The sequence below is a fragment of the Equus przewalskii genome, chromosome 6, assembly GCF_037783145.1.
Source record: "Equus przewalskii isolate Varuska chromosome 6, EquPr2, whole genome shotgun sequence".
Lineage (NCBI taxonomy): Eukaryota > Metazoa > Chordata > Mammalia > Perissodactyla > Equidae > Equus > Equus przewalskii.
Window position 1 is genome coordinate 69,839,983 of NC_091836.1, and position 24,216 is coordinate 69,864,198.

At 38.6% G+C, this 24,216-nt stretch overlaps 2 protein-coding genes across 23 annotated transcripts in view; one reads left to right on the forward strand and one right to left on the reverse strand.

Moving 5' to 3' along the window:
* Positions 1-8,337, reverse strand: part of PPME1 (protein phosphatase methylesterase 1) — a 71,931-nt gene extending 63,594 nt beyond the window's left edge. The window contains exon 1 of one of the 2 annotated variants that reach the window (XM_008540433.2): positions 7,559-8,337. In XM_008540433.2, coding sequence (XP_008538655.1) covers positions 7,559-7,659 — 101 coding nt within the window. In that variant the 5' untranslated portion in view covers positions 7,660-8,337. The remainder of the gene's footprint in view (positions 1-7,558) is intronic. The other variant, XM_070625841.1, reaches the window with a different exon arrangement.
* Positions 7,897-24,216, forward strand: part of C2CD3 (C2 domain containing 3 centriole elongation regulator) — a 133,813-nt gene continuing 117,493 nt past the window's right edge. For 12 of the 21 annotated variants that reach the window (XR_011541545.1, XR_011541546.1, XR_011541547.1 and 9 more), the window contains exons 1-3: positions 8,054-8,330; positions 11,267-11,536; positions 14,350-14,507. Coding sequence is in view for 12 of the 21 variants with exons in the window: in XM_070625818.1 (XP_070481919.1) it covers positions 8,276-8,330; positions 11,267-11,536; positions 14,350-14,507 (483 nt within the window). In the remaining 9 variants the exon portion in view is untranslated. The other 9 variants (XM_070625819.1, XM_070625829.1, XM_070625824.1 and 6 more) reach the window with 4 other exon arrangements.

Here is a 24,216-nt window from a genome sequence, read left to right on the forward strand (position 1 = left end):
GAAGACACTAAGAAGAAAGATTTGCTGGCAATAAGCCTAGCAACAATGGAAAAATGGACATTTACTCAGAAGTGCTCAGGTCAAAGGGCTCAAACCTGGCACAAGGAGGAGAGGGAGAAAAGAAGGGTAGGAAAGAATCACTTTCTATACGTGTGCTGCAATGAAATCACTAGGAATTTGAAGTCAGAAGATCAGTCTCCCCTACTTGTTAATTTTGGGACTTGGGGCAGATGCTGTTTACTCTCTACTCCAGACATTCCTTCCCCACTTCCCATCACTCTCTATTCCTTAAGAGAATTTCAAATTGTTTTAGAAGTTGGTGGAGATCTCTTGGTATCTTTCCTTCAGTCTAAGGAAATGAATCAGAATTGCTTTAAACCAGTCATAGTAATCCTGTTCCCTACTGCCAATGATTGGTCTTAGGATAGACATGTGAACCAGTTCTGGACAATGAGACTTAAGGGAAAAATCTGCTGGGGAGTTTCCCTTTCTAGGAAAAAAAAGACAAGCTTAGCTAGGAAAACACCTTTGCCCCGTTCCTTCCTTTTTAATTGGAAAGACAGAATAAAGTAAGATGCAAGTGGACTTGCAGCAGCCATCCTGCAACTATAAGGTGACAAGCAAGAGAAGGAAAAGTCAACACTTCTAAGGATGGCAAAAGAAAGGACACAAAAAGCCTGGGTCCTGAATGATACAGCTGAATGACCGAATCAACTCTGGAACTTCCTATTAATAATAAATATCCTTTTGGTATAACCACAGTAAGCTATTAACAGTAAATTAGATTATTTCACATTAGTCTGATATTGCTAATCTGAATTTTGGGAGTTTTGTAGGTTTAATTGTATTTAAATAGTAAACCTGTTGAGTTTTATAATTATATGAGTAATAAGGAATTTACTCTTATACATAAGGAATTTATCCCTAATTTTATTTTGTACATATTTAAGTAACATTACATTAAATATAACTTGGGTCAATACTTAGGATCTGCAATATTTTTCCTTCAAAAGGGATTCATACAAACTGAAAGACACTACATTTCTTCTAGGAAGACAACATCATAAAAATGTTTATTCTAAATTAATTTACATATTTAATATAATCCCAATAAAAATACTATGTGGATTTTCTTCTGGCATTAGTCTAGTTGATTCGAAAGTTTACTTGTAAGAATAAACAAGTAAGAAGAGCCAGGAAAATCTTAAAAATGAATGAGGGGGAAGCTATCTTTACCATCTACTAAAACATATTAATAATGCCTCTCTAATTAAAAGTGTAGTAGTGGCACATAAAAAAATATACAAGCCAATGGAAAAGGAAAGAAACTTCATAAACAGACCCCAATCTATGTGGAAATGTGGTATATGACAAAGATGTCATTTTAATCAGTGGGAAAAATGGCTAATTTTTATTGAGGTGAAATTCATATAATGGGAAAAGGATTTTTTTTTTATATACCTTTTTTTTTTTAAAGATTTTATTTTTTTCCTTTTTCTCCCCAAAGCCCCCAGTACATAGTTGTATATTCTTCGTTGTGGGTCCTTGTAGTTGTGGTATGTGGGACGCTGCCTCAGCGTGGTTTGATGAGTAGTACCATGTCCACGCCCAGGATTTGAACCAACGAAACCCCGGGCTGCCTGCAGTGGAGCGTGCGAACGCAACCACTCAGCCATGGGGCCAGCCCCGGGAAAAGGATTTTTTAACAATGGTGTTATAAAAACTAGACAGCCTTTGGAAACATAAAATTGGATCTGTTCCTCACTTTGCACATCAAGATAAACTTAAAACGGATGTAAAAAATAAACCATACAGGTCCTAGAAAAAGACATATATGAATTCCTTTGTAACCTGGGAGAAGGAAATGTCTTTCTGTGACTCAAAATCCAGAAGAAATACATGCTGACAGATCTGAGTAGACTAAAATTTAAAAACAAAACTTTTTACAAGGCAAAAAAATATCATAAAGTAAAATGGCAAGTTGGAAAAATATTTTTAACACAAAGAGAAAATATTCCTAATACACAAAGAGCTTCAAAGAGCCACTTTGGAAAACAGTTTGGCAGTTTTTTAAAAAGTTAAACATAATTGGGGCTGCCACTGAGGCCGAGTGGTTAAGTTCATACGCTCAACTTCAGCAGCCCAGGGCTTCCCCGGTTCGGATCCTGGGTGTCGACATGGCACCACTCATCAGGCCATGCCGAGGTGGTGTCCCACACAGCACAATCAGAGGGACCTACAACTAGAATATACAACTATGTAGTGGGGCCTTTGGGGAGAAGAAGAAGAAAAGAAATGAAAAAAAAAAGAAGATTGGCAAACGATGTTAGCTCAATCTTTAAAAAGCAAACAAAAGTTAAACATAATTTACCATACAACTCAGCAATTCCATTCCTAGGTATTCACCCAAGAGAAGTTCAAACATATTTCCACACAAAGATTTGCATGTGAATGTTCATAGCAGCATTATTCATAATAGCAAAAACCGGAAGCAACCCAAGTGTCCAGGAACTGATAAATGAGTAAATAAAATGCAGTATATCTATACAATGTAATATCATCCAGCAATAAAAGGGAATGAAGTATTGATACATGCTACAACATAGATGAACCTTGAAAACATTACACTAAGTGAAAGAAGCCAGTTGCAGAAGGCCACATATTGTATGACTTCATTTATATGAAATCTACAGAATAGACAAATATATGCAGACAGAAAGTAGACCAGTAGTTGCCAGGGACTGGGGGAGGGGAGAGTGACTGCTAACAGGTAAGTTTCTTTATGGAACAACGAAAATGTTCTGGAATTAGTGGTGATGGTTGTACAAGCTTAAATATACTAAAAACCACTTAACTGTACACTATAAAAGGATGAATTCTATGGTATGTGAATTATAACAATTTTTTTAAAAAAATTAATAACTGGGGATGGCCCGGTGGTGAAGCAGTTAAGTGCACACGTTCCGCTTCAGCGGCCTGGGGTTCGCCAGTTCAGATCCCGGGTGCAGACATGGCACCACTTGGCAAGCCATGCTGTGGTAGGCGTCCCACATATAAAGTAGAGGAAGATGGGCATGGATGTTAGCTCAGGGCTAATCTTCCTCAAAAATAAAATAAAATAACTAACAACAACAGAAACACTAGGACTTAATTCATGTAGTAATACAGTATGCGACCTTGAGCAAATCACTTCACTTTGCCCTTTATTTCTCCATTTGTGTGAACAGCTCCTTACAGCCTTCCTAAGAGGCCTGATATCCATAATAAACTTAGCAAGTTGAATGAAAGACTAATTAGATATGAATAAACACACAGCTTGAGGGGAAAAAACGGACTTTATAAGAAATTGAAAGGAGAACTTCTACTTCATAAAGAATAAGCCTTTCTTACAGTTCTCAATATAAAATAATTTACTAGTTATCATTCCTTAAGAGCTTATGTGTCAGGAAGCATAGGTGCTTTTCTTGTATTATCTCACTCTAAGGTAAGCAGAAGTATCCCCATTTTAGAGATAGGAAACATTATGAGAGGTTAAATGACTTAACTCAGAGTAAATACTCAAGCTGGGCTTCAAACTCAGATCTATATCACTTTAAACACCAATCCCTTTGCACCAGAATATAACAAGAATGACGATAAACTAAAAATCTGAAGTCTGGATTTAAATCTTGTTTCTGCCACTTAAGGATTCTGCGATCTTAGGCAAGTCAATGAACACTTGAGTTTTCTCATTAAGAGAAAATATTAACCCTTGCCCTAATTTACTTCATAAGATAATAAAAGGCACTAACATATACATGTCAACTAAACCACCGTAGAAATCTAAGAGATAATTATAGAAATGTAGTACTATTGATAAACCAAAAACATGTTGAAAAATGAACGGTTTTAATAATCTATAGTCTCTCTAATGGTAATAGAATGTCCTAGCAGTGATTTTCAAAACATACTCAAGCACACCAGGTGTTAGAGACTGAACATCTGTATCCCCTCAAAATTCATGCTAAATCTTAATGTCCAATGTGATGGTATTTGGAGGTGGGGCCTTTGGAAGGTGATGAGGTCATGGGGGTGTAGCCCTCATGAATGGGATTAGTGCTCTCCTAAAAGAGACCCCACAGAGCCCTGTAAGGACACTTCCAGAAGACTGCTGTCTATGAACCAGGAAGCATCCTCACCAGATACGGAATCTGCAGGTGATTTGCTCTTGGATTTCCCAGCCTCCAGAACGGTGAGAAACAAGTTTCTGCTGTTTATAAGCCACCCAGTCTATGGCATTTTTGTTATGGCCCCCCTAACAAACTAAGATACCAGTTGCAAGCAGGGATCCCAAATCAGAGTACCTCCAAAAGTTTTAATTAAAAAGCTCAAAACCACTGTTTTTGGCATCATCTACTGGCATCTATCTTGGAACAATAAAACCAGGATTTCAAGTCTTACCCAAGAAAGAGTGTTGGTGTCCTGAAAAGGGAATAGATTCTAGAGACTAAACCTAGATTGAGTCCTGGTTCTGCCACATACTAGTTGGGTAACCTTTAATCTCCAAGTCTGAATTTCCTTACTTATAATAAATTCAGGGAAATATCCACCTTGCCCAGCTATGGGCAGATTAAATAAAATAACATACATAAAGCTCCTAGTACAATGCATGGCATACTACACTTACTGAGAAAAAAAAAAGTAACTACTATTATTACATTATCCAGCAATACTCTGGCACTACTAAGTCCAATTTGGAAAACTAAATTATGGAAACTCAAGAAAAATCACAAACTCAAAACCACCCTAAATAGGCAAACACATCTACGTAAGGTTTAGTGAAATTGAAGGCAAGAGATTATGAAAAATAATTGAAAGAGTAAGTCATATAAGAGACTGTCAACAGAACAGGCCCAGCTTGAGTAAGAGAGAGATGTGGGAGTGGAAAAAGATGGGAAGATAAGAAAAAAAGCAAGTGTGTAGGAGAAAGAGAGAAGGATGCTTTGAAATTGGTGAAAGTGAGACTTCATAAATCAGAACTGATGGAGGAAAAAAGACTGAACCCCATAGTATTTGCAAAGGAATAAGATCCACAAATTAAGTATTGCCAGGATAACAACTACGAATCCAAAAAACACAATGGGTCTTAGAGTCCAGAGAGCCAAGTCCTAGTCCTTAGTGGCCCTACCACTAAGCTTCTAAGAGGGTGCCTTATTATGAGGAAAACTTGAGTTTCAGTTTTCTCATTTATTAAGAGGAAATACCGTCCCCTGCCTCCTAGTTTACCTTACAGAATTCTCTGAGTCTTAGTTTCCTTAACTATACAGTGAAGTGGTGCGATGAGATCATTTCAAAGCTCTCTTCCAGCTTTATGATTCTAGAGGGGAGAGAGTCTATACTATCACTAACATTAGACTTAGATGAAGCCCGCCTACGTTTCAACACCAAAGAAGAAAAGAAGAATAGAGGAAAATAAGCCACTTGAGGACCACACAAAATTCACCAACATATGCTCTTCTCTTCACCATACTATAAAGAAGCATCCTTCTAAAGAACTTTATTTACCAGGATAAGCAGTTAACCTAAATTACGAAGACCAAAGCTTCTACTTAAAGATGATAAATTATAACTACACAATCTTCTAATCAGAAGATTTTCCCTTTATTTTCTCTTAGTATTTTTCTCCAGTTCTTCATCTTCAGATAACTTGTTTTGACAAAGTGAGAAGCTGAGTTCTAATTAAACTTATCTGAAGCATGCGTAGTCATTAAAAGCTAATATTTTTAGATATTTTTATAAGAGTGCTGGTATACTGAAAGATCAGATTTTAGTTTAAGAAATGCAGCAATTAAGACACACGTCAACAATAACTGCTACATTAATTTTATATTCTAGGTTAATTTTCCCCCATAATCTGTTATGGATCAGTTTCCAGATCCACCTTATTCATGTTACAGTCCTACCCTGCTGTCTTCCAAAGCCAAAACCATCTTCATTTTACCTTGTATGTAGCCTTCTACCACCTCTTTCTACCGTGCATCCATCAACTTAGCTCCTTCTGTCCACGTTTTCCGATTTTTCTACTGTGTACCATAGTCAGGCCTCCACCTCAATTCTTAGTTTCTTTCCTTGGTTTTTCCAATCATTCTCATCACTCCTCCACCCCACTGTTTTAATTTACAGGATTCTCCTTTCTCTTTGTTCCTAAGACCTACTTTCACAGTACTGCATCTCCTATCCTCATCTCCTTTTTGATCAGTTTTTGTACACATTACTTCTTCAGAATCTAAGGTTTCTCTTCTCTAGTCCTTATTCCAAGAATACCTACCAACCTATGTCTAGAATCCCAAACACACACACTTGACTACCTCATACCTAAGTATTCTTCCTCTTTTCTCTTTACAGCCACTAGAATCCTATCTGATACTACAAATACCACTCAAAACCAAGTGCCAATTCAATTCTCTCTGCTTTCCAGCAATTACCTCTCCCCTGTTCAACTCTTCATACTCTCTCTCCTACACCTAAGTAAACTCTAACCTGGCACAAGCCATTCAACAACCTAAAACTCCAAAAGCCTATCTCTTCAATACAGCTCCTCCTTTCCCAGTAAACAGTTCTCCCCAAGATATCATAAATAGCTACTCTCAATACTTCACTAATTCTGAGTCTTATCAAACCAGTACATAGCTTCCATTAGACCTATTTGCCCAGCAAAAGCCAACGGCCCAAATCTTCCTCTTGGAGCTTACCAGCCCTCACCTCTCGGCAGCACTTCGATTCACTAAACCCCATTCCTAGTCATTTCTCAATTTCTACAGCCCATGGCCACTCTCTAAGCAACTCAGCCCTCTCCCTCATGACTCCTCCCCTTATTTCCTACCCTCACTTCTCAGCACATTCCTACTATCCTTAAAAGACTTCCTGGCTATGCTCTCCATCTTTCCTTAGGCCTGTTCCCCAAGCTTTCTCAGTTCTCCCTTGAGACCAAATCTCCTAGTCACCCCCTCATCTCCCTGAATCTGCCTCTTACACCTCTAGGAACTCTCTCTAGAACCTTCTGCTCCTAGCTCTCTTTCCTTCTCCAACTCTGCCTCAGGTGTTCTCTATTTCCCTCAGCTTTTCTCATATCTAGTTCTCACACTCTTCTTACTCCTCCCAAATCTTTCCCTAGTTGCTCCCCTAAGTCCCCTCAACTTTCCTCTCAGTCACCCCCATTTCCTTCAACCCTCCCTGGCAGATTCCTCGCCACCTTTGTCTCGGCACTACTCCCTTTCCTCCATCCTCCTCCATCCCTTCTGCTGGAGGTGCCTCCTACCTCTCTTAAATCACCCTCTCAGCTTCCTCAATCTCTGCCTCATTCCCTTCTCACTTCAATACTATGTCCTCCAGTTTCCATAGACTTGGCGCCTGCCCTAGTCCCCAAATCTGCCTTCCACTCCATCTAAACGTCTCAGGCCGCTGCTAACATTCTCTCCTAACCGTAGCCTCCTTCGCTGTGCCGCTCTCAACGCCCAGAGACACCATCCTCCAATGGCCGGGGCCTGGCCTCCAGGGAGAAGGGGTACGAGTCACGTACCCCATTCGCATCTTGGCTCCGCTCTGACTGCCCCCGCTGCCGGGTAGAGGAGGGCGAGAGGGCAGGCGACTGAGGTGCATGCTCTTCTCGAGGGCCGACATGAAGGGGAGGCCGCAGATAGTTAAAACAGTAGCCGAAGCTTCGTCCCACGCTAAGGGCGGCCCAACCGGTCACAGCTCGCTCCCCTAAGCGACGCCCCGTCGCCTTTGGACAGCACCCAGGTACCGGCAGGACCGCCCACCGCCCACCGGCTACCCCCCCTCTCCTCAGCACTTCCACCGGAAGTGCGCAACAGCCCTCCACAAAGGAAGCTGGGTAACGGAGTCAGCCCACCCCTCAGACCTCAAGCGGAAAACTCGACGATCCTCGCCGGAAAGAGAAACGCTCCTGAATACAATGCACCCTGGGCAATGGAGTTCTCAACAGACGTATCCCTTTGCGCTTGCGCAGATGTAGGCGACAGCCTCCAACCCCTCAGAGGTAGTGTAGCAAAGCATCCTGGGTGTTGTAGTCTATTGGCGGGAAAGAGTCTTGGCGCCTTCTTTTCTCACCACTTCCCAGAGACTGTTAGAGGAAGAGCCGCGTCTTCCTGCCTCCCAGGCTGCCCGGCGGCGCCGGTTACCAGGGAACGCAGGCGCTGTGGGAAAGGATGGCGGGAGGCTACTGCTTGGGTGCTGGGGTCGGAGTTGAGCTGGTGAAGAAGAGCTCGGGCTCGTCATGAAACAACGAAAAGGCCAAGGGCCTGGGGGCGGCCATGGCCGTAAGAAAAGAGGTAACCTGAGAGCCTAAAGGTCGAGGAAAGCGTAATAGGGCGGAGTTAGGGGAACAGAGGGAATTCTAGGGAGACCCCGACACCGGCCTACGAAAAAAAAAAGACAGAGAAGAGAGAATAACCAGGAATCAAAAGGTTAAAAGACAGAGCAGTTGGTCCACCAAAATGGAATGGAATGGAAATAGGGGCTGGAGAGGGGGGCAAAGAGGGCGAATAAATGTGGCGAGGTGAGGGCTAAAAAGGTACAGGTAGGACGCTTCTAGAGGAAGGGAACAAAAAAATTCTAGGTTTTAAAAAAAAAGTTGAAATGTAATTGACATAACATTATATTCTTTTCAGGGGTACAACCTAATGATTGGATTTTTTATATATTGCGAAATGATCACCACAGTAACTCTAGGTAGCGTCCGTCATCTGATACATGGGTACAAAAAAATTTTTTTTCTTGTGATGAAAACTTTTAAGATCTAGTCTTTTAGCAGCTTTCAAATACACAATACACTGTTATTAACTGTAGTCATGGTGCTGTACATTACATTGCCATGATTTAGGTGTGTTTTTGATAACAGTTAAATGTGTGTAGAGGGGTTGGATATGGCTTTGGAGGTCCACATGGGACTGGAAGAAACATAAGTTGGTGAGGCAAGTATGTCAGTAATCCTAATAGGCAAAGATCACTTTTTTTTTTTTTGAGGAAGATTAGCCCTGAGCTAACATCTGCTGCCAATCCTCTTTTTGCAGAGGAGGACTGGCCCTGAGCTAACATCCATGCCTATCTTCCTCTACTTTATATGTGGGATGTGTACCACAGCATGGCTTTTGCCAAGTGGTGCCATGTCCGCACCCAGGATCCGAACTGGTGAACCCTGGGCCACTGAGAAGTGGAATGTGGGCACTTAACCGCTGCGCCACTGGCCCCGCCCCCAAGATCACGTTTTATACATTACTGAGACCCCAAGAACTAACACAAAGCAGGACTCAGTAAATGTTATTTGAATGAGTGAAGTGTGAGACAATCATGAGGCATGAAAGGCTATAAGCAGGAGTTGGGAAAGATAGTTGTGGATGAGAAAGGAAGAAGGGCATGACAGGGTGTGATAGGGCTGGGGTGGGGTTGAAGGCGTGAAGATCTCTGAAGGATTTGAGGTGAGGGAAGAGTGTGTAGCAAGAGGATGTTATCAGGTTAGTAAGCTCGAGGAGAAACAAGCTCATCAAGAGAGTAGGGAAATGTTAGCTGCAGCGACAACAGTCACTCCAGAAACTCAAGGCAGATCAGGAAACTGGAAATTGAATCTCTACAGGGCTGCCTCAAAAAACGATACAAAATAAATTGGGTGACTGCCTTTTTACATTACAGGCAAAGAGGTGTTAGGAATAGTAATAGTACATTAGGCCATTGGGTTGAGGACTGAAGCTACAGTCTGGGAATGAATCTTCTCCAAGCTGTTTAAAGATAATTAAGGCAGTTTTGAAGTAGTGTCTTTCCTGCCAGCATGATGGGAGGATATGAGACAGAAGCGTGGAAGTGTTCAATACTGATGCTCCCTGTGTTAAACCAGTCAAGCATATTTGGTTGATAGGAGGAAAGTCGCAATAGAAATAACGTAAGAATATCCTTCTCGCTATACCATATGCATATGCAATAATGTTCATATACACACCTGTGTATAATTTTTAAGTTGAAACTAGTTATCCGTAAAGATTATGGTGGGTCTTTTCTCCACTGTAGAGAGCAGAGAGGATGTTCGCTTTAGAAACCCAAAGAATTAGTTATATACATTCCTGATCTGATAGACTCCAGTATATTTTCTTCTTGTGTGGCATGACCACTCCCCAAGGGAAAAGTTAGAGGCATGGAAAGGTATGTGTAATATAGGAATGTTTCTTAAATCTCTTCCAGGTCTTGGTTCTAAGATACTGTGAATGGAAGACAATCAGGGTCATTAATGGAAAGTTTTATAGAAAGTCATGAGTAATTGCCTCATTTAGATTTTGTCTGTCTGAAATCCAATAAATCTTATAAAAGCCAATAAATATTGTGAACCGAGCACTTTGCTAAAAAATAGTGGCAGAATATGAAGATGATAGTCTCTGTGCTCGTTGACTATATTGTTGGCAGGAAAGAAAAGACATACACACTTTAAGGTGGTCTTTATTGAAATGCTGAGTTGTATGGTATAGACTGAATCATTTGAGAGTTGAGTGAAGGGAATTGTTGCTGTTTTATATTTAGTGATGGTTTTTTTTGTTTTTGTTTTGAGGAAGATTAGCCCTGAGCTAACTGCTGCCAATCTTCCTCTTTTCACTGAGGAAGACTGGCCCTGAGCTAACATCCATGCCCATCTTCCTCTACTTTATATGTGGGACGCCTACCACAGCATGGCTTGACAAGCAGTGCCATGTCTGCACCGAGATCCAAACCTGCGAACCCTGGGCCGCTGAAGTGGGATGTGCGCACTTAACTGCTGCGCCACTGGGCCAGCCCTAGTGATGGTTTTAAAGTAAGAGAGTTAGGTAAAGATGACATAACTGTGGACATTGCAATAATCAAAACAACGGTACTTAGAAGAAAAATTTCAACTATTTTTGAGATTTTAAAAACCTATCTACTATATCATTATGTTTGTATTTTTCAAATGGTATCTTTTAATTGAAGAGGAGTTCATATTAGCATGTCTTAAGTTGGTATGTTCTTTACTTACAAGAACTTGAATCAAACCCTAAATACTAATTAGATATCAAGGTGTCTTAAGTGACCAGATAGGTTATTCTTTAGTCTGGTGTCCTAGTTATTTCTCATGTATTAGAATAGGTTGGGATAAGCCTTCTCTCTTTAGAGACTAAAATGTTTTTGTGTGTTTTCATTCAAGAAGCAGATTATATGTTTTCCATGTATAGTCTAAATTTTGACTTAGTGTTCTTGGATTCCTCCACAGGTTTGAGTGACATTTCTCCATCTACAAGCTTACCGCCTCTGGTTGAAGGCCAGCTACGCTGCTTTCTGAAACTTACTGTTAATAAAGTCATATGGAAGATTGCAAAGCCTCCCACTTTTGTTCTTGTCCGAGTGAGATGGTGGGGAGAAACATCGGATGGAACCCTCTTTTGTCCCAGGGACGCACTGCAGACTGAACCAAAAGCTGTGAGAACAACTACACGTTATGCTATTCGCTGTGGTCCAAAGCAGTTTACCTCCTATCTAACAGGTATATTTTTGTCTTAGCATTTCACCTGCAGGCCTAGTAAGCATGTGGTTATGTTGTTCCCAATAGGTGTTATTGTGTACATAGTATCTGCGACATTGTTAATTACTGAGGAATCAAAAGAGGCTTTATAATAGCCGCCATTTATTGAGACTATACTATGTGCTAGCGGTTGATACATATTATTTCTAATCCTTAATAACTCCGCAAGATAGATATTTTCTCTGTTTTGTAGATAATGAAACTGAGGTTCAGAGAGATGAAATGAATACTCTGTAAGGTTATATAGTTGATAAATGACGAAACTAGGATTTGAACCCACTTCTGTCTGACACCAAAACTCATGCACTTTTGACTACATCATACTTCTTTAAGTAGTAACTGCAGCCTCTGTTCTGGGTCTTACTTTCCTTATGCTCGAGGATAGAAGGTATAGATATAAAATTTACTAATAGTACAAGATAATACATGCTAAATGCCAAATGAGTGGTTAGTGAGTAAGTAATACAGGTTTTGCAGAGAAGGGAAGGATCCTCTACAGGGATCTACAGGATCTATATGTGCTAGATGTTGTGCTAGGCACTATGGGGATTACAAAAATGAATTTAAAAATTTAACCAGAATGGCATCTAATTCTAGCTGAGTCGACAGAAGTTTAGTTGCAATAGTAGGTAGAAAGTGATAAGTGCTAGTAAACGATACCCACCCATAGATGCTCTGGGTATTGTACACCTAAAACTTAAATCCTTAGGTGATATTTATATAATTTAACAAATGAAGAGTTATTAGAAATTCCTCAGTAGGAGAAAAGATATCTACTAGTATGATAATCAATAGGTCAGACATTTATTTGAGCATCCTATGGGATAATACAGAATGCATTAGGCTTGGCACCTGAACTTTAGGTTGGTGTTGCTATGCTATACTGCCTCGGGAAATAGAGAGATCATAGGATTCTAAGATATGCCTCATACTCTCTTGCATCTTTCCTCCCTTCCCTTTTATCTCTTTATGGGAAATAGCCATGAAAATGTTTGGAGCATGGGAAGGTTAAAGTAGAAACTAAGAAAATTATGATTCCTCACTGAGCCTCGCCACTTGATTTTTGCCTCTCTTTAATCAGATAGGATTCAGTCAGTAGGAACATGAAAGGCATTAGGGGTGGGAATAATGCTGGACAACGGGGATTCTAAGTCCACAGCAAAAGTGAAGGATAGAGGTCAGAAGCCCATTAGGAATTAAGTTTTTTCTCTCTAGAGGTAATAAATAATGAAGCAGCATGGAGTTGTGTTCTTTATAGTTGGGTGGAACTCTTAGCCTAGTTTTGTCACTTTAAAGCTGGGTGAACTTAGGAGTGTTACATTACCTCCCTGAGCCTCAGTGTTATCCTTACATGGAGACAGAAACAACTGTGTCATGGAGTTGTTAGGAGAATGAGACGTGAAGAGCCTAGCTGTTGGTAAATAGCCAACAAATGTTGGTACATTTCCTTTATTCTGCATACGCACATCATTCTATAGTCTACAGAGCACTTTTATCTCTTAGCTCATATGGTTTTCAGATAATTTCCGTGAGTAGGTAAGACAGGGACTGTGGTATGTTAAGTAATTTGCCTAAAGTCATGTAACAACTATTAAGCAACTATCATGTGAGAGGACACTGCTACGTGTTTTACTTGTAATACCCCCGTTCCTCTCACAGCCATGATGGGGGTATTATGATGCCTGTTTTGCAGACAGCTGTGGCTTACACAGACATAGCTTGTGAATATTGGAGCCATGACACAATCACAGGTCTTCTAAGTCCTATACTCTTTTCACTACAGAATTGAACAAATGGTGAAAATGAACCATTTTCTCAACTTTGGTAAGAAAATATTCAGAAGTTATACTGTCCGGAAATAATCTCAGAGTCCATATGCATGTATTTTATTTCTCCTGCTGTAGATTAGGACCATGAAGGTATTAAGTCTGAGCAACTAATTCTAAGAATACAGTTAAGGAGTTTATTTCTATTCTTCTTAGTTCCAGGTGCTCTGAGTATTTTAGTGTTCCAGGTATATAACTCGGGAGTAAGCAATTAGATACTCCTGGGAGGCAGAGATAGACCCTTGCATCTATATAAGAGAAGCCCTTTGTCCAATTCCAAACTAGAAATGGTGAGAATAAAAGAACTGAGAATTGTTGCTTTTATATTTCAAAACCAAAGCCTGAGTTCTTGCCAAATGTTGAAAAAATACTCTTTTAAAGGTATTTTCCTTATGCTTGATATACTTAATATTTTTATTCAATGTAATTTTTTTCCTCCATGCAAAGTATTTTCATTCTTCTTTAAAACTTTATTGTTCTTTTGATCTTGGGTTCACTCTTCTCTACCACCAGATTGATATGATAAGTGTGTGATCTATTTGAAAATAAAATAATTTAAAAAAATTTTTTCCAATTTAGAAGCTTTTCCTATTTATTTATTTATTTTGGTGAGGAAGGTTGGCCCTGAGCTAACATGTCTTGCCAATCTTCCTCTTTTTGCTTGAGGAAGATTGTCCCTGAGCTAACATCTGTGCCAATCGTCCTCTATTTTTTGTGTATGTGCTGCCGCCACAGCATGGCCTGACAGCGATATGTAGGCCCACACCCGGGACCTGAAACCGTGAACCCCAGGCCACTGAAGCAGAGCACATGAACCTTACCACCACACCAGCCCCTAAAGTAATTTTTTTCAGTAATAAAGTTTTCTAACATATGTCCCATCCCCATTTCCTAAATAAATAAAGTAAATGAAAAATATCTGTTTATGTTGTAATTGTTTTTGATTAGATATGGCTGTGCTGGTGCTGGAAGTAATCACCAAACTTGATCATCTTCCAATTGGTAGAGTTCAGATCAGTGGACTAGCCCAGCTTTCTCCAACCCATCACATCAATGGATTTTTTACCATTGTTTCACCAACATCTAAGAAACTTGGAGAACTCCAGGTAAAATTATTTTAATTCTTTGCTGCGTAAAATAAACTTTTTGGGCAAAAGTAGTTGTCTGTTTGCAGAATGGATAGGCACATGACTCCCGTATACCTAATTCCCCCTCATGCCTTTGTTCGTTTTTTACCCAAAGACTATAACATACCTCTGTTTTCCTCTTATCCCAAATCCTCTTAGTACTTTCCTGCCCATCTCAAGTTCCAAGAGTCCTTCGCAGCTCCTACTGTACTCATTCTTCTCTGTACTCTTTATTAAATTCGTAACAACATTAATTACATAATCATTGTTCAGTTATAATCCTACATAGTCTCCAAAATTATGTATTAATAGTCTGCCTTTAATTTCCCTTCCTTCTAGTTTTTTTTTGAGAAGATTAACCCTCAGCTAACTACTGCCAGTCCTCCTCTTTTTGCTAAGGAAGACTGGCCCTGAGCTAACATCCATGCCCATCTTCCTCTACTTTATGTGTGGAACGCCTACCACAGCATGGCTTTTGCCAAGTGGTGCCATGTCCACACCCGGGATCCGAACTGGCGGACCCCGGGCCACCGAGAAGCGGAATGTGCAAACTTAACTGCTGCGCCACCGGGCCAGCCCCCCTTTTAGTTTCTAGATTCCCTAGGAAGCAGGACAATGTTTCCTACTTTCTTTGTTTTTCCCACAGCTCCTAATATAGTGCCAAGCAGTAATTGCTGTTTTTTTTTTTTTTTTTTTAAAGATTTTATTTTTTCCTTTTTCTCCCCAACGCCCCCCGGTACATAGTTGTGTATTCTTCGTTGTGGGTTCTTCTAGTTGTGGCATGTGGGACGCTGCCTCAGCGTGGTCTGATGAGCAGTGCCATGTCCGCACCCAGGATTCGAACCAACGAAACACTGGGCCGCCTGCAGCGGAGCGCGGGAACTTAACCACTCGGCCACGGGGCCAGCCCCAGTAATTGCTGTTTTGACTCATGCAAGTGGTGTCTTTGATATATTCATTCATTCATTCAGCCTACATTTTTTTGATACACTTTTGTATACCATTAATTTATGATACGGAGATGTGAGATGGTCTTTTTGTTTAGTTTTCCAAAGTCATATAGGAGGAAATAGAAAAGAGTAACAAGTAGAACACAGGGTTATATGAATTATGCTATAGATATGTACAGGATGGTGGGAAAGAACATAGACGGGTCCCTTTCTAAGGGAGGCTCTTTGGGAGTGCTTCCTAAACAATGCTGATTATTCAGATCCCTGAGAAGTTTCACAAGTTTGATGCCTTGTCAAGTGTATTCTAAACTATGTGTAGAAATTTAAACAGGTATATCAGAAAATTGTTTGAAAAAGATGAGGAAAGAACATATTACCAAATGTAAGAACCTATTATAAAACCACAAGCACGTAATTATGTCAGTGAAACAATATAGAGTCCGGAAATAGATCCAACTAAGTGAAAGAACTTAACATTTTCTTTATTGTATTTATCATATTTCTATTTGCAGTATATTAAATTAAAAAATAGGAACACCGTATCTTGGTTACCTTATGGTGGAGTCTAGTTTGCTCATACTTTTCTAATGATGGTATAAATTTGCATCAGACCTGCAAGACAGTTTGGCATTTTATTTCAAGAGCCATAAAAATTGTCACCTATCATTTACCTCAGTAATTCTATTTTTAGGAACTTATGTTAAGGAAATACCATAAAAAGAGAGGGAATCTCTATGCTTAGGTCTAGTGATGGAAATACACTTTTAATATTGAAAAAGTGAAAATAATTTATTCAACGATACTAAAATTGTAGTCTATTAGTGAAATATTTTGTTTCCATAAAATATAAAACTACGTAATTATGATTGTGTAGCAGCATGGCAAAATGATTTTGGATTGACGACAAAAGAGAATTAAAATTATATCCACACATATGCATATGATAAAAAGACAAAGAAAATTGAAAACAATTGGAGTAAAGGATTCTAGGTAAATTTTTTTATTTTTAAAATTGAGATATAATTCACATGCCATAAAATTTACCCTCTTAAAGTATACAATTCAGTGGTTTTTAGTATATTCCCAAGCTTGTACAACCGCCACTACTATCTAGTTTCAGAGCATTTTATCACCCCAAAAAGAAACACTATATTCGTTAGCAGTCGTTCCCCTTTTCAGCCTTCTCCAGCCCTTGGCAACCACTAATCTACTTTCTGGACATTTCATATAAATGAAATAATATACTATGCGGCCTTTTGTGACTAGCTTCTTTCATCCATGTTGTAGCATGAATCAGTACTTCGTTCCTCATTATGGCTGACTATTATTCCATTGTATGGATATACTACATGTTGTTTATCCATTCCTCAGTTGATGAACATTTGGATTGTTCTACTTTTTGACTATTGTGCATAATGCTGCTATAACCATTTGTGTACAAGTTTTTGGTGAACATATGTTTTCAGTTCTCTTGGAGATATGCCTAGGAGTAGAATAGTGATCATATGGTAACTGTTTAACTTTGAGGAACTGCCAGATTGTTTTCTAAAGTGGCTGCATCATTTTTTTCCCCATATTTAAATGTCAGTTGATACAATAATACTTGTATGTTTTTTATTTAAGTGTCATTGGGTTTGTTGGAAAGTTGTTTTCATAGAGCATTGAAGGTGGAAGTCAGATTTTGAAAGACTATGCAATAAGAAAATAAGTACTAATTACAGTAAAGAAGTAGAAATCACAATTAGAGATTTCTGTTTCCCAGGTAAATGGCAGTGAAGAGAGGGAGAGGTAGTGTGATCTAACGGAAATAGCCCTAGACTTGGACATGGAGAAATTGGTTACAAAAACAATTCTGGTGTTCATTATACTCTCTGAGCTTCAATATCCTATTTTGTAAAACGAAGGTACTAAAACTTTCGTGTCATAGCATTGTTGCGAGGATTAAATGAGATGAAAAAATAAGGAAACCTTAATATGGTGCTTAGGTACGTGACAGGGATGTGCCAAATTTACTTTATTTGAGAGGATAGTATTGATACTGGGTAGCAGAATTGAGAAGTTTGTTGATACTAGAAGAAAGCTTGGTAAACCTGCCCAGTGGACCACATCTGACCTTTTAACTAAAAACGGTTTTTGCATTTTTAAAGGGTTGTTTTAAAAAGAAGAATATGCAATAAAGCCTAAAATGTTTACTGTCTGCCACAACAGAATAAATTTAGTGGCCCCCTTTTTAGAGTGGGTTTGTTTTGTAGACCAAAGAGAAAAGCAAGTGAAAAAAGAGACTGAAAATAAAAGAGGATAATTGAGCAGGGCCAGCCCCGTCACGCAGTGGTTAAGTTTGCACATTCCACTTTGGCTGCTCAGGGTTCACCGGTTCGGATCCCGGGTGTGGACATGGCACCGCTTGGTAAGCCATGCTGTGGCAGGCGTCCCACATTTAAAGTAGAGGAAGATGGGCATGGATGTTAGCTCAGGGCCAGTCTTCCTCAGCAAAAAGAGGAGGATTGGCAGCAGATGTTAGCTCAGGACTAATCTTCCTCAAAAAAAAGGATAATTGAGCAAGTAAGGTCATGAAGAGAATTAGATGGGAATGAGTTTCTGTTGTGAACACAGCTAATAGAGTTACCTATGGAATGGAAGAATTATAACCAGAAAGAAAGACAAACATTTTGAGATGGACAAAAGTGAAGGAGTTCATGCTGATAACTTTTTTTATCAGTATTTACTGGGGCCAGCCCCATGGCCAAGTGGTTAAGTTTGTGTGGTCTACTTCAGCGGCCCAGGGTTTCAGTGGTTCAAATCCTGGGCACAGACCTAGCACTGCTCAGCAAGCCATGCTGAGACAGCATCCCACATAGCAGAGCCAGAAGCATCTACAACTAGAATATACAACTATGTACTGGGGGGTTTGGGGAGAAGAGGGAAAACAAATAAATTAATTAATTTTTAAAAATTTACTGTATGCCTACCTACCATATTAGGCACTGTTCATTTTATTTCATTTAACTTTTTCTTGGTTTTTATTATGGAAAAGAATATCTTATATGTATTAAGATTTAAAAATAACTATACAGTGAACACCTATTGGCTCCTCACCCAGGTTAAGAAATAGTAATAGAATAAGTGAAAGCAGCCAGTATTAGAGATTCATCCACGTTGTGTATTAGTAGTTCCCTTTTCAGAATTGTGTTCCAGTCTATGGATAGTCCACAATTTTTAATCCATTTGCCAGTTGGTGGACATTTGGGTTTTTCCACCTTTTTTATATGACGTTATTAAATTCTACCTAGACACTGTTACCTGCTGAGACCCTGAATGTGCAGCAACACCTTTGTTAAAAAAAAAAAGAATCAACAAATATTAGAGAGGTGTTGCAGACTTACTAGCCCCGCATGGAGACTTTCCCCTTGATGCAATGATTGAAAGGGGACTGACTTCCTCACTGGGTAATTCAGTGCCATTTAATGTTGGGTCTAAATACCACCTAAAGTCATTTCCAGGTGAGTCAAGGTACACAATTTGTGCAAGACTGCAATAAAATCTTTGGTTTTGAAAAATCTAGTTTGGTTTTCAAATAATTTGTCCATTTCATCTAAATTGTTGCATTTATTGGCACAAACTTATTTACAATATTCCTTCACTCTCATTCGTGATGGTCTCGTCTTTTTCATTCCTGATATTGGGAATTTATGTCTTCTCTCTTTTTTTTCTGGATCAGACTAGATTAAAGTTTAACAATTTTATTAATCTTATCAAAGAGCCAGCATGTGACTTCATGAATCTCCATTACATGTGAATTGGATCCTTGATATTTTTCCACGAGTCACACATTTTACATAGTTCCTATTGCTGTATATTCAAATTCACTATTCTTGTGCAATGTCTAATCTGCTCTTAATCCTATCAGTCACATTTTCATTTCAGATATCGTATTTTTCATCTCTAAAAGTTACATTTCATTTTTTAAATGTACATTTTATTTCTGTCTTTACATTCATGTTTTCTTTTACATCCTTGAGCTTTAGGAGCATCTGTATAGTAGTTATTTTAAGATCCTGTATACTAATTTTGCTGTCTCTGTCATTTTGGATCTGTTTCTATTGATTTCATCATTCTCTAGGTTATGGGGCACTTCCTGCTTCTAGTAATTTTTTATTCCATACTGGACATTATGAATTTTATATGCTGTGGACTTGATTTTGTTTTCTTTAAAGAGTGTTGGTCTCTGGCAGGCAATTCACATACTTCCAGTATTAAATATATCAGTTTCCAAAATGAAAAAGCTTCCTGAGGAACTCATTTGGATCCTGATTCATATAAATAATTATAAAAAATTAGAAACAATCAGCAAAATTGGAATGTTGACTCAATTTTTGATAGTAAAAAATTATTATGAATTCTTTAGATGTGCTAATGGTATTATGTTGATGTTTTGGGGAAAAAATGAGTCCCCACATTATTACTAATGTATTTTCAGAAGAAAGAGTATGATGTCTGGGACTTGCATCACAATAATCCAGTGGCAAAGTGGAAGTTGGACAAGGTATAAATGAAATGTGATTAGTCATGAGTTGATAATTGTTGAAGCTGGATAATGAGTACCTGGGTTCATTATACCATTTTTTTCTAATTTTATTTATGTGTTTTAAATTTTTCATAATAAAAACCTTCAAAAATATTTTGTAATATTAAAATTTTTTTATAAAGGAAAGGACTCATTGAGTGTAACACAATGGATGAAAGCTGACTTACACCAGGGTGTAGCATTGTGACATTTCAGAACATTGAAAACAAAGACAAAATCCTATAAGCTTCCAGAGAAAAGGGGAAACCGTCACATTCAAAGAATTAGGAAGTAGTGTGGTTTCAGGCTTCCCAATAGAAACATTAGGAGCCAGAAGATGATTCAATAATGCCTTCAGAATATTGAATGAAAATGGCCTAGAATCCTATCTCAAGCAAACTGTCTGTCTAGTATAAGGCTAGAATAAAGATGCTTTTGTATGTACAGGTATCAGAACTTTGTACCTCTCTCACAAGCTTTCTGACAAAGCAGCTGAAGGACTTTCCACCAAAATGAGAAAATAAATTAAGAAAGAAGATGAGATGGGATATTGGAAACAAGAGATCCATCATAGAAGAGAGATGAAGGGAATCCCTTGATTTAAGGCGAAGAGAGATCCCAGGATGGCAGCTCTATACCAGGAGCATATGGCAGCTAGTCCAACTTGGAATATGTCCTAAAGCTCTGGGAGAGATTTTTAAAGGAACAAAAAAAGTGTTGTAAAATACCTGTTACGTCTGAAAATCTTAAAAGGAGATTTGGACAACTAGCAAAGAATTTAGAATTGAATTATTAATAAAAACAAAAAAAAACGAAGGAAATAAGGCTATCGCCATTTTGGGTAAAAATTGTACAGAAAAGAAAAAGTAATCAGTATATGTCTCATGGTTCAGCTTTAAATAGAATATATGTTCATACAGCAATTTTAATTTGATCAATAATCAGTGTTTACAGTATAACTACTTTGGCAAGTTGGGAGGATAGGGAGGTAGAAGGATGTGAGATGGAGCTAAATTTTTATCTTCCATATTAGAAAATCTAAAGATAATGCCTAAAAACTGGGAAGTGGGGGGATCAAGGTATAGACATAGATATAAGCACATTATTTGGAACTGTAGAGGTAAAAATACCACAGGAATCAGATATAAGAATTGAAAGTGGTTGCCTCTAGGGAAAGAGAAATATGGTCTATGTGAGGGACCTGTTTTTGTAACAAACTTGTAGAACTGTTTGACTCTTTAAAGTGCGTGAGTGTATAATAGTAATTTTAAAACACAGTAACTTTAAAAAAGATAACATGCAGTGAGTGATGGAGCTCTTGTCATACCACTGCTTTGCTGTCCCCAGGAACAGCACTGAATTGACTATGTATGGAATCCTTCCTGACCGGTGGTCAGTAAAGCCGATGGGGAGCTGGCAGACTGGAAGATGAAGGAATAGACGTGGCTTTAGGGTGTTGCTGTGAGGGAGAAGATCAGGTTTAGGTTTAGTCAGATCTCAAAGACGACGGATACACAGTTACTAAAGGGAACTGAGATTATGGAGTTTGAACAGTTTTAAATGATAATAAGGGCCAAGGTGGCTGGAGGGTGCTCAGAGTAAATTGACGGTAAAGATCATTAGAAGCAAGCTGAGAGAGGAAACTTTTTTGTGTTCCATTATTGGTATAGATCAGATGTTAAAAATAACGAATGAGTCAAGCAGGCTGGCTGTAAGAAAAATCAACTGCCAAAAATATAATAGACTTTTTAAAAATACCAAACTTATCTATTATATAAGCATATAACATAATATATACATATATATGATTATTTTTACATTGAAATTCGAAAACAAGAATGCTTCATTGTATATTCATTTCTTTTAAAATCCATTCCTTTGATTTGGCTGGAAACTTGGTAATTTTATTCTGTACCAAGTTGTCAGTACCAGATATTGTATATTTGATGGGCATTACAGCATTCATTTTGAAACCATTTAATTAAGAGTAAGATTTAGTTTTTACTCAGTTTCATAAGAGAAGATAACCATTCACAAACATGAGTATTTCCAGAGGTAGAATCTTGGCACAATAGTTTTGACAGTTATGGTATTACTCCTAAAATATTTGTAAAATTTAAGATTTTCAAACATATTTAATCCTAAGTATTGTAGTGCACTGCATTAACCTCCACGTGTTACACTTTCAGTATAAATTGAGAAAGGTAGATTGAACTGTGTTGGTTCCCATAAAGTTTGAAATCAAAAAATCTTTTTGGAATATTGGTCGTTAGCTCTACAATTTTAATAATGTATTTCATGCCATCACTTTTATTTCTGGAAATCCTATTTCAGCATAGAAAAATAGAGAAAAGTAGGACAGATCGTTCTTTGCCAAATAAATTTCCCAAAGAAACAATCATGAAGGAACGAATAAATTGAATCACATATCGTGTGGTTCCTTGTGAATGCACTTACAGATAAGTAATTGAATTGTTTATGTAGCCTGTCATGTCACTTAAAATGGCCCTATATTTGATCAGTGTCTGCTGGTGATCTGAGGCTGGGATTTCTCCTTGGAAAACATAAACTGAGAGACTTCTTTTAACTCAAGCTGAAAATGTTTATTTAACACCACACTCAGCACTAAGCCACCTAATATTCGTGTAGTAATAACAGGCTGCCGTACTGCTTATCCAGTTCATCAATCAAAACATTGACTACAGGAGTTTATTAAAATCATATGTTAATTATATACATGTGTTGTTTGACTTCCAGCTTTTTAGACAAAGTAAACAAGACTGAATAGGCTTATGGTTCTGTGTCTTAGCAAAATGTTGCCACTTTGGATTTAACTTTTGAAACAAGTCCATTGTCAACAAAGCCTGTTGCAGGAGCATCATCCATTGTCGTTAGTCTTTAGTAAACTTTTCAAGCCTTTTCTCAGTTCAAAGAAATACTATTTCCTTGATGATTTGTTTGTCATGAGCATCTTGTCCAAAAGCTTTTCACTCACATCAAAATTTCATCGGTACTTTAAATAAATACAGCTATCAGGGAGTTGTTTTGTTTTGTTTTGTTTTGTTTTTGAGGAAGATTAGCTCTGAGCTAACTACTGCCAATCTTCCTCTTTTTGCTGAGGAAGACTGGCCCTGAGCTAACATCCATGCCCATCTTCCTCTACTTTATACATGGGACGCCTACCACAGCATGGCTTTTGCCAAGCAGTGCTGTGTCCGCCACCCAGGATCTGAATCAGCGAACCCTGGGCCACTGAGAAGTGAAATGTGCGAACTTAACCCCTGCACCACTGGGCCGGCCCCTCAGGGAGTTATTTTTATCTGTGTAAAATGTTAAAATCTTCCAAAAACAAAAATGTCCAGGCCAAGATCATTTCACAGGTGAATTCTTCCAAACATTTAAAAAAGAAATAGCATCAGTTTTAGATCATCTTTTCCAGAAAATAGAAGAGGAGAAAATACTTCTCAATTTATTTTATGAGGCCTGGACCACCTTGTTACCAAAACTAGAGAAGGACAGTACAAGACATAGACCTAAAAATCCTCAGCAAAATATTAGCAAGTTGGGTCCACCAATATATAAAAAGAGTAATAACACCATGACCAGGTGGGATTTATCCCAGTAATGCAGGGCTATTTCAATACTTGAAAATTAGTCAGTGTGGCAAGCCATAGTAACAATAGGGTACTACTAAGCCAATAAAAAGGCATGAACTGGGGCCGGCTCCTGGCTGAGTGGTTAAGTTCGTGCGCTCCGCTGCAGCGGCCCAGGGTTCGGATCCTGGGCGCGGACATGGCACCACTCATCAGGCCATGTTGAGGTGGCGTCCCACATCCCACTACTAGAAGGACCTACAACTAAGATATACAACTGTGTACGGGGGGGTTGGGGGAAATAAAGCCGGAAAAAAAAAAAAAAAAGATTGGCAGCAGTTGTTAGCCCAGGTGCCAATCTTTAAAAAAAAGGCATGAACTATTGATAGATGCATCACATGGATGAATCTTAGAGGCATTATGCTGAGTGCAAGAAGCCTGTCTCAAAAGATTACATACTCTCTGATTCCGTCTATATGACATTCTCGAAAAGCCAAAACTATAATGATAGAGAATAGCTGTTGCTAGGGGTTAGCGGTGAGGAGAGGATGTGATTACAAAGGGAAAGCACCAGTGAGTTT